The 10,490-nt window shown below is 38.2% G+C and overlaps 1 protein-coding gene across 1 annotated transcript; it reads left to right on the top strand.

Annotated features, from left to right (window-relative positions):
- Positions 1-5,386: 5,386 nt before the first annotated feature.
- LOC110678141 lies at positions 5,387-10,269 on the top strand. The gene is made up of 5 exons (XM_021850751.1): positions 5,387-5,570; positions 5,631-6,605; positions 7,844-7,913; positions 8,189-8,556; positions 10,173-10,269. Exons 2-5 carry the CDS (start codon positions 5,647-5,649, stop codon positions 10,267-10,269), a joined length of 1,494 nt encoding a protein of 497 aa, XP_021706443.1. The 5' UTR covers positions 5,387-5,570; positions 5,631-5,646.
- Positions 10,270-10,490: the final 221 nt, after the last annotated feature.

The following is a 10,490-nucleotide window of genomic DNA, read 5'->3' as shown; positions in this document are numbered from 1 at the left end:
TTCTGAGAGTGTCTTTAATTTGGGGTCGTCCATTAATTGCGTAAGAGTTCATGGGGGGAGGAGATGTTTGAGATTTCTTATGCACCACAAACATTGTTTCTAATATTTAAACAAAATATCTTACCATGGAAATTGGGAAATCGGAAAACCGCCAAAATTGTCTTTCGTTATTAATCCTTAAAAGACGTGGTCGACTTTTTGCAGTCTTTTGGTTCTATCTTTTGACTCAAATAATCGATTTACAAATATTTAACAGTATTGTGTAGGATTTTCGATTTCGGGAACAATTTCAGTTTCCCGAGAAATACTTTTTTGTTTCCCGGGATTCCCGTATTTCTCGGGATTCCCATATTTTCAAAGAAGGTTGACTACACATATCAATTATTGCTATTCCGTGATTGACCGATGTCAGGGAAGATGCACAAAGAATCAACTAGAAGTTCGTCTGGGATTGGTCATAATCTTCTTCAGTGTGCATAATTCAGTGCCTCTATTCATACAGGGTCAATAACGGCGTCAGCCACGTCCTTGCAATCAAGTTGGATTGGGGGAAGGAATGTTACTTTTGCTATTTGAAGACCGTGTTTGCCTCTGCATCTCCACAAAGGTCACTGGGAGGGATGTTTGTAGGGAAGGATCTTTGGGTCACAGAATTCACCTTGATAAGTGATTGGACCATGATATACCATTTTTGGTGAGATATAAACATAATATTTCAATTGATATGAAACATTTTAAAGTAGAAGAAAAAAACAATGTCGAAACAATGTACACCCAAGTAACAATTTCAGTGCTTCTTGATCTTAGATGTTATTTATGGAGGTTTTATTCCATTCCTAACAGATTTAATAAAGCATTGCAAAGTGCCAAACGTTCTTTTCGGTAAAACCCACTTTAATGCTTTATAGATATCTACAAGAGCTCTCGTTAAAACTTATTTGCTGGGCACATTTGTTGATAATAAATTGTATTATGAAGGAGCTGTGTAGTGTCTATTAAAACTTATACTTAAAACCTCATATTGTTTGTCTTGTCAAGGCATAGGTAAAACTTCTAAGGCTACACTAAGTCATGTTAAAGCCTTCTTAAATCTCAACTGTCTGATGCATGTTATTGGAAAGCAATCTGCGTGTGGTTATCAATATCATTATGTTGATAATGATAATCATGTAGTAAATTATGGATTAATCAGAACGCAAACATAGAAATGACAAATATTCCTCTAGAAGATTCAACAGACTACCTTATAAAGCATATTTTTCCCCTGCTTGCTTGAACCTCCCGTTCTAGTGGGACTACTATGCTGCACACAACAGCTGAGCTACACGAAGAAAGCTTTCATTTTTCAGGCACTTATCACTTACCGTTTTCTGCATCAGTACAACCGATCAAGCACGACGAGTTTCATTATAACAATCCAGTCCAATAAAACAGTTAGATACATAACGGCACAAATTCAATATTGCATCACAAACCTATTGCATCACAAACCTGAATCTTCCGATTTGTTTACCTTTTTGGCAGCACTAGCTTTCCTGAGTGCATTAGGTTTAAATCAAGGCTCCCAAAAAACCTATTTGTCTTAGTGCAGAACAAATATTCTGATTTAGGAATATTTTAGCCAGTGAGGGTTTTGCGCACGGGTTCTTAAGATCAAAAGCGCTTATGATTGATTATATTGTTCAGAATAATCACCAATTGATCTCAAACTATCCCAGACAAGACCAGCAAGATTTAACTGGATGGAATCCATTTTCATTGTCGCCGTTTCGGATTGATAATGGGGGAAATTTCAATTTATGATTAAGATGAGCATGAAATCATTCTGAAAATGGAATGGAGTAAAATATTAGATAGCAAATAATGATGTCGTAACTGTGGCGCGTTGCTGTAAAACGAAAAATTTTATGTCATTCCACCAGTAAATTTTTATTGGCAGGAATTTCACGCGATCGTAAGAAAATTTTGTGCCACGCAAAAAAATATTGTTTTAATTGATTATTATGAGTCGGCGACATCATGATGGTTTCAATTTAAAAAAAGGTTATGGTTTATAAATAACTTATTGGTTGATGTTTGTTCAATCATAAGCTCTTAACATTGGTTTTATTCCGTGTATTAGGATATCGTTAAAGATTTAATACCGCTAGTTGAGCTCAATAAGGCTATACAATAGCTCTTATTAATGTTTTATAGCATACTACAAGGGTAGATGTATTCAAACGATACAAAACTAAGAAGTTTAGAAACGGTTTTAAGGTATAGTCTTAACAACCTCCTGTAGTGTGGGCCTTTTCGGGCTTAACGGAGTTTTATCAAAGGTTAATTGAGGTTATTAAGACTAATAAGTTCTAAATTGAGTTTTAACGATATGGTGGTAACAACAGCTTGTAGTAAATGAAAAAAACTAAAAATGTTACTTGGGCAGTCATACATATTTTACAGTTTTGGAATAAAAGCATGTAGCGAGCTCACCAATTGATCCTTCATTCTCGATTGAGCAGCTACGATCCTACTTAAGTTTTATTAACTGCATACAAACTTACTGAGAAACGCGACTGGTCTTGATTCCATCGCTCACCCCACAGGAGCATGGAATCGAAAGACCACACAAAACTCTTGAAGAATCAACCATTGTATAGGGAAAAAGCACTAATTTTCAACCTACAAGAATTCAACAACACAAGAATATTTTTCATAATCAAATAGTTATAAAAAATGCATATGTTTTCGACGATATACAATACAAATTTTTCAAGCCTCAAATGTAGTATGCTCAACAACTACCGAAAAGCTAAACATTACATATACTTTGCAATTGAATTAAATGGACAAATTGAAGTGGAGTTTTGTGAAAAAGTTACACGTCTTCTCGGTGAGAATCAAACTCACGACTCCCTGATCTCTTTAGGGCGTTAGGGCGTTAGGGCGCGTTACCCCTACACCACAAGAGGACTTATGGACGCAGATGCCTAGAATGGTAGAATATGATAAAGATGGGAATCTTCGAAAAATCTACTTGAGAATAGCAGAATTTCAGATGAGATCTCTGCAATGTTTTCTATGAAGCCAGGAAGGATTCTAATTAGACTACTAGAGGAATATGGATACAAATCCTAGAAGGATACTCTTACGAATATTAATCCTGGTAGGATTCTGATGAACGCAGCTACTGTTATCGGTTTCAAGCACAATTCTATCGACACTATTAATTTTGAAACTTCTATACTGCCGTGAATCACAAGTCAGTTCCATCTGCATTTTCGTCAACATTTAGTTGAGTTCAGTTTTCAACATCTCTTCCAATGCTCTTTCAGCTGCACTAACGAAAAAATATGATTTGTTCGGAAAAAATAGGAAAAAAAAAACAGCAAGTCAAATTGTCCCATAACGAAAAGTAACCGCATATCAGTCCCACTACAGACTTTCGCACAATGAAACACAAAAATGTTACTTGTTTTTCTCGGAAAGATATCGTAGTGAAAAGCATGTTGTGAAAGTTTCAATAAGATTGCAACATGTTACAATCCTCTGGATTTTTTTGAATTTTCATATGGAAAATGAGTTCGAAACTTCACAACCCATTTTCTCAACGCCTACTTTTTACAAATGGGACTGACTTGCGATAATAGAAATATTAGTAGTAGAACGCTAGTGGCGTTGTTGTCACAAAATTGATTGTAATAATTAGTACCTTAAATTATGGGTTTTCATTGTTTGTTCAATACCATGTTGTTGTTTTGGTTTTGAAAATTAATCTGACACTTTGAGGCCCGGTACTCACGCTGTCAGTTCGTGGCAAACTAGATGTTGGTAACACGAACAGCAGCGACATTAGCATTCTTAGGTTAATGCTTCTGCTCTTGCGATTCACGGCAGTGTAGTAAAGCTAAGTATGCTGTTCCGCTCAAGAAAAGTAAAAATTTCTGCGCAAGAAATGGCTAAGAAATTTTCTACAGTGAGCTCCATTTGAATTGATATTTCTTCTCAACTGCGTACTGCGATCAAAGAAAAATGCTTTTCTTGAGCATTTCTTGCAAGAAATTTCCCACGCATCGAGATAGGCGATTACTTTTCTTTTGAAGTGCATACTTCGCTTAAGAAAGGAAAATCTGAATTCGAAAAGTGAAAATATCATCATTTTACATTATGTTGCAGTGAGACAGATATCTAGGTTTTCATAAATTTGTTTTGAGGAATGAAAAGCATCTTCAGGATCAGTCGAATTATTACAAACCGATAGCACCGGTTTGTTTACGTCCGCGTGTCATCAAGCTTTTTCCTTTTTCGAAGGTAATAACACACTAATAATCTGGAATGAGTTAGTTTTCCGATTAGTCGCGGTTTAGTGAAGTTTTAGGCAACTTATTGTTGGTGCAACAATCGCTCTTCCTACCGTAGCTAGTGCCACGACGCACTAGCATTATAACCCGTTTATTTTTCGTACACACCTTCATACGAAACGATGTTTTTCTGATCATCATTCGGCTACTCGGCTTCGGCTATGGCCGAAGCTAGTCAAGGCTCCCAAACGGGGAGGCCTCTAGGCGATCCCCCAGAAAACACGTTTGGAACACTAATTCCCTACTGGCTGATGAGCCACGACGAAATTGGCTATCGAATTGTGCTCGTTTTGCAAGCCCGCCAGCAAACACCATCGGACAGCCAGGAAAACAACTTTTCGTTGAAACGGCTCCCCAGTCCGTTTATCATTGGAGCATCGGTGGAACAGTTGATGGGACGACAGGAAGCTAGGAAAGTTAATGCAACTAAGGAAAATAGAGGAACTAGGTATCTGCTTCGCACAGACGCCCGCTTAATCGCCGAAAAACTGTAAACGCTTACGGAGCTCGTTGATGGAACACAGGTAGAAGTGTTTGCACACATCACGTTAAATTCTGTGCAAGGTAACGTTTACGAGTCGGACACTGTCAACGACGATGACCAGGAGATTTTGAAACACTTGGAATCCCAAGGAGTGTCCAACGTCCGTCGTATTCGTAAACGAGGCAATAACGTTCTTCGAAACACTCCACTTGTAGTGTTAACCGTCTTACCTCAAACAATTTTCTTCGGTTTACTAAGAGTCCCAATAATAATAACACCACTCCTGTGCTACAACTGCCAGGGTGTCGACTACCTGGAAAAAACTGGAAAGTCAGGGAATTTCATTTGTGACCTGGAAAGTCAGGGAAAGTCAGGGAATATCAGACCTGGTCAGGGAAAATAAGCATTCTTAGTTTCGTTATTTAAAAAACTGCTTCCTAAAAAAAATATGAATTAACATTTTTTTAAATCATCAAATTTAATTATATATGTTTCAAGTAAAATTAAATCCCAATCAAAATTTTGGAATATTCATTTTTCCGTGTTTTTTTCCGTTCCGCTGGTTTGTGGTCGAAGTTAGTTCAGTTGACAGCTAAGCGACAGAAAAGCCCGGAAACGAAAACAATCTGCATGTAAAATTTGAAATCAAAATATGTCTGGCGCTCTCGTTGATGACTTAAACTAAATATCGGTGTTGATCTGAAATACAGTTGCTAATTGTTGTTTGAATCGGTTCCTAAAGGGTAAGTTTTTTTTTCTACCATCAAAAAAATTAGAATTTCAATTTTGTGTACGATTTTTAGGGTTCTCTTCACGATCATGGCAACAAAGAAAACCTCATTCCAAACTGTTTGGTTGCAAGACGCTGAATTTCATTCATGGCTGAAACAAGTAGATAGCAAGTCAGGATATGCTTTTTGCATCGTGTGTGCTTGCGAATTTGCTTTAAGTAATATGGGTAAACAAGCACTTAGGAGCCATATGAAATCTAAACGGCATAGTCAACGAACACCAGTCGGAAACATGTCAATGTCCGGATTCACACATTCTGTGAGTCAGCATTCTGTCGCAGAATCTAAGCCTGGAACGTCGTTGGAAATACATCATAAAATCGTCGATACACCGTCGCAAGATACAGCAGTATCCGTACATCAACCACGCAATACGCCTTCATCATCAACGTCGGGAACTATTGACAAGTTCATGCTAAAAAATGACACAACTAAGGCGGCGATATTGTGGTGCCTGGAGACAGTTATGTGCCATAAATCTTTGCGAGCTGCTGAAAAAGATCTGACTGTTATGAGAAGGATGTTTTTCGACAGTCAAATTGCTTCCAAGGTTCAGTTAGGCCGTGACATAATCAGCTATACGATTTTGTTTGGAATTGCACCGTATTTCAAATCCGATTTGGAAGAAACACTGCAGAGGGTCAGCTTTGTAGTTGTTGGATTTGTCGAATCCCTCAAAAAGACCACGAAGAATCAACAAATGGACTTGAATATTCGTTTTTGGGATGATGCCAAAAATCAAGTCGTAACACGGTACCTTACGTCGAAATTTCTGGGAAGATCCCGGGCAGTAGATCTTCTGGCGGCTTTTAAAGAAGGCCTTGGTGAAATTCCACTAATTAAGTTGCTACAAGTATCCATGGATGGGCCCAATGTCAATTGGGCATTTTTACGAGAGTTGAAGGTGGACATTCAACATAATGACAAAGAGCTTCTTGATGTAGGAAGTTGCGGATTGCACATACTACCCAGTAAACATTTTGGTTGGTATAACTTTTGTTATACATCATTCTATATAAATCAATTCAATGGTATAAAATGCATGAAAAGCCTATATACCTACCAAAATGGAGGCTATATGCGTACTTAGCACGACTTTTTCAGACTTTCTGCGATCAGATATACGATGCCACAAAATTTGGATGAAAATTAAAAAAAAGCTTCTAGCAAGTTTCGAACTCTGAACCTTTGAATTAGGAATCGGATACCTTACCACTGTACCACCAAGGGTTTCATGGGATACGGGTCATTATTTGCTAATATTAATGCATGTTTCATGTACAGCGACACTTACTGTGTTGTTCTTTGAGGCCCATCGTCAGCAGATACCAAGTTTGGGTGGCAATTTTCGCTAAGTTATTGCGATTTCATACGATGCTTTCTGGATTGATATATGATCTGTCAGTTTATACAACTTAACGCGATTCTATGTTGCACTAATTACGACATGTTTTGTTGTCAACACAGATTGTCGTTTATGAATCGTATTAGGGATTTATATACAACTTGTGTTGACATTGATAGCGTTTAATTTGGCATCTTATGTAATTCAGATTTTTGACGTACGAATATGTGATTTTGGATGCACATTCTTATACGATACGTGGTTCACTGGGTACATGGCGCATTTAAAGATGGTTTTCGTAGTACTGGTTGGGATATCATTAAGTATATGTGGGGAATCTACAATATTTTCAAAGACGTACCAGCAAGACGAGCCCTCTTTACAATGTACTCCGGAGGCACCGTGTTTCCTTTAAAGTTCTGTGGTTATCGATGGTTGGAAAACACTGATGTTTTTTTTTTTTTATCTTTATTAACGAGATTTTTAGCCCTGGGCTAGTTCATCTCGGGACCAACGGCTTTACTTCCCTTCCGAAGGAAGTCGACACTGATTTTTTTAGCGACTATCTCGGGGATGGGATTCGATCCCAGGTCCTCGGCGTGAGAGGCGTGTGTTCTAACCACTACACCAGGTCCGTCCCCAACACTGATGTTGCTCAGCGAGCGATGGAAATCACGCCACATATCAGGAAATTTGTGCAAGGCGCCCAAAAGGATAAAAACGAACCAACATCTGCTTCGTACCAGGACGTTAAAAACTGCTTGAGTGACTCGCTCTTGATGGCCAAACTTGCCTTTTTTAAATCAGTTGCTGCAGAAGTTGAGCCATTTTTACGCGAGTTTCAGTCGGATAGTCCTATGGTTTCATTTTTGTACACCAGCTCATCGCAAATGGTCAGAAACATCATGGAGCGATTTATGAAGATTGATAGCTTGAAGAATGCGGCTCAGGTAAGTGCTTATGCAGCTATTCCAATAAAAAACAAATTGGTTATTTCTGAATTAAGGGATATTATATTGAAGCCATAGTTATTACATTTAAAACATAAAATAAACAAACGGTACTGTGCTCTATGCTAACAATTTGTTTATTATTACTCAAATGATCAAGTTTTTAAAATACATTAGCCTTAATAACTCAGTACGTAATTTCGATATAATTTCACCTTAAATTTAGAAGAGAGCCTTAAACATGAAAGTAAGTATCGACATTTTTCAATCGACAGGTGACCAAGGACGAGGTGAATGATATCAAGAATCATCTGCCAGCAAAAGACGTTGTCTTGGGCTTTGACACCAAAAAAGCTCTCAAGAATGCGTCTGGCATACAAGAGAAATATATTTTGCAATTTCGTTCTGAATGCAAAGCAATGCTGCAAGCAATCGTCTTGAAGCTAATGAATCGATCGCCTTTAACGTATCCGATGACTAAGGTGGCAACATGCCTGGACCCTGCAGTAATCAGTGGAGATTCTAAATTGGCCAAAAAGCGATTTGAGAGCATGCTTAATAAGTTGATCGATAGCGGACGCATCAGCGGTTCCATTGCTGATACAGCAGTAAAGCATTTCCGATCTGTCGTCGAATCAACGAAGTATGCTGATAGATTCGTTGAATATGATCGGACAAAAGAACGACTTGACGTATTTTGGTGCAGTTTGTTAACTGGAGATTCACATTCAGAACTATTACTCATAGTCAAAATGATGTGCTGTTTATCACATGGGAATGCTAATGCAGAGAGAGGTTTTTCTATAAACGCGGAATGCCTTTTTGATAATATGCGGGAGGAGTCAGTCGTAAGCTCGGCGTTTGGTCTATGATGGAGTGAGTCATGAAGGAGGACTGGAGGGTTTACAAGTCACGAAGAAGCTCATTCAGCGGATTCGGAATTCACATGCTCTCTATCTAGAAGATAAAGATCGCCGTAAAAAAGAGGCTTTGGATTCCGATAAGGCCAAACTGTTAAAGAGGCAAAGAGAGGCAGAAGTTAAAACTCTTGAGAAAAAGCGGAGACAAATACTGGAAGATGCGCAAAAGGAAGCCGAGCATTTGCAGCTAAAGATTGTTCAGCTTAAATCATGAACTTTTTTATAAAATTTATCCGATCACAAGTACAAATTGATTTTGTAGTGTGTCATAATTGAACTAAAATATAAAACTTATAAGGATTATAATACTTGTTTAATTAATTATGATCGTGGATTACGGCTAACCAGCCGAGGAAAGTTTGACAACTACCGAAAAACTAAACATTACATATACTTTGCAATTGGATAAAATGGAAAAATTGTTATGAAATTTGCGAAAAAGTTACACGTCTTCTCGGTGATAATCGAACAGAGAGTTGTGAGTTCGGTTCTGTAGTAGGCTGTGGTGAATGTTTCTAAATTAAGTAGGCTTTGACATGACAAAATGACAAAACGACAACCATTAAGAAATAAACCATTGACAAGAGAACATCGTCTTTTAATCTCTTACAGGTTCTCACCGAGAAGACGTGTAGCTTTTTCGCAAATTTCACGTCAATTTGTCCATTCAATCCAATTTCTTTATTATTGAATAATTCAACGGATCATCTTGGATCTAATTGAATCTTAACCTATGGTACAAACATAAATGCATTTTTAGCTGTAGTACATTCAAGCATTTACACTACACAACATATATGAATTAAGAACAGTTTGCAAAAATTAAACAATCCTATGCATTAACGAACCAAAGGCTGCCATGTATTGCATTGTTCGCGAAATTCTCGAAAGTTAATTCCAGTTGGCCATGTTGAAGAACACATTGCACGATCGCGAAAAATAGGGTCAATTCCAACCTTAAATGAAATGAATGGCAGCAGCGACACATCCTTCCAATAAGGAACTAACTTCTTGATCAGGAAACCATCATCAACGCCTAGAGATTCAGCAACCATCGCATGCATTTCATCTTCGGTAACGTCGTTTTTTATCCGCGTGAAGAATAACCAAAACCTTTCATTCACATTTGAAGCTGAATTATGCGCTACGTTCCTGTGATCATCTATTTTGCGGCAGCCATGTGCGAGCTTGTACGGCGAAGCAGGTGAAGAGTGTGCTATCGGCTGATCAACAACAGATTGATTCGACTCACAGAGGCGGGAGGTGGTGAACTCAGCTAGAGTTTTATTTATTGCTTCGATCTGTTTCTTCATGTCTGCGATATCGTTTCTCACATCAGGTGGAGTCGAGCGATCCTCACTACAATCCGATGGGCTTTGAGTTTGCTTTCGGAACTTGCTCTGCATTTCATTGCTGTAACGTACTTTCCGCAATAGACTACTACAGTCAGCACAAATCCAGAACATATGAGGATTTACAATACAGCTCTTCTTTTCATTCGTTGATAAACCAACACATTTGGTGTGATATGCACTGGCGCAAAAACCTTCACAGGCGATGACTTCTTCTCCAGCAACTGTTGCATTCGAGCAGCTCTTGCAGGTCATTTCAATACGTCGATGGCAGTTACTAACTTTAAATGTATGCGATTGTGCGG

Source organism: Aedes aegypti, chromosome 3, assembly GCF_002204515.2.
Source record: "Aedes aegypti strain LVP_AGWG chromosome 3, AaegL5.0 Primary Assembly, whole genome shotgun sequence".
Lineage (NCBI taxonomy): Eukaryota > Metazoa > Arthropoda > Insecta > Diptera > Culicidae > Aedes > Aedes aegypti.
The sequence above is the reverse complement of the archived record's forward strand: the minus strand, read 5'-3'. Positions and strand labels throughout refer to the sequence as shown.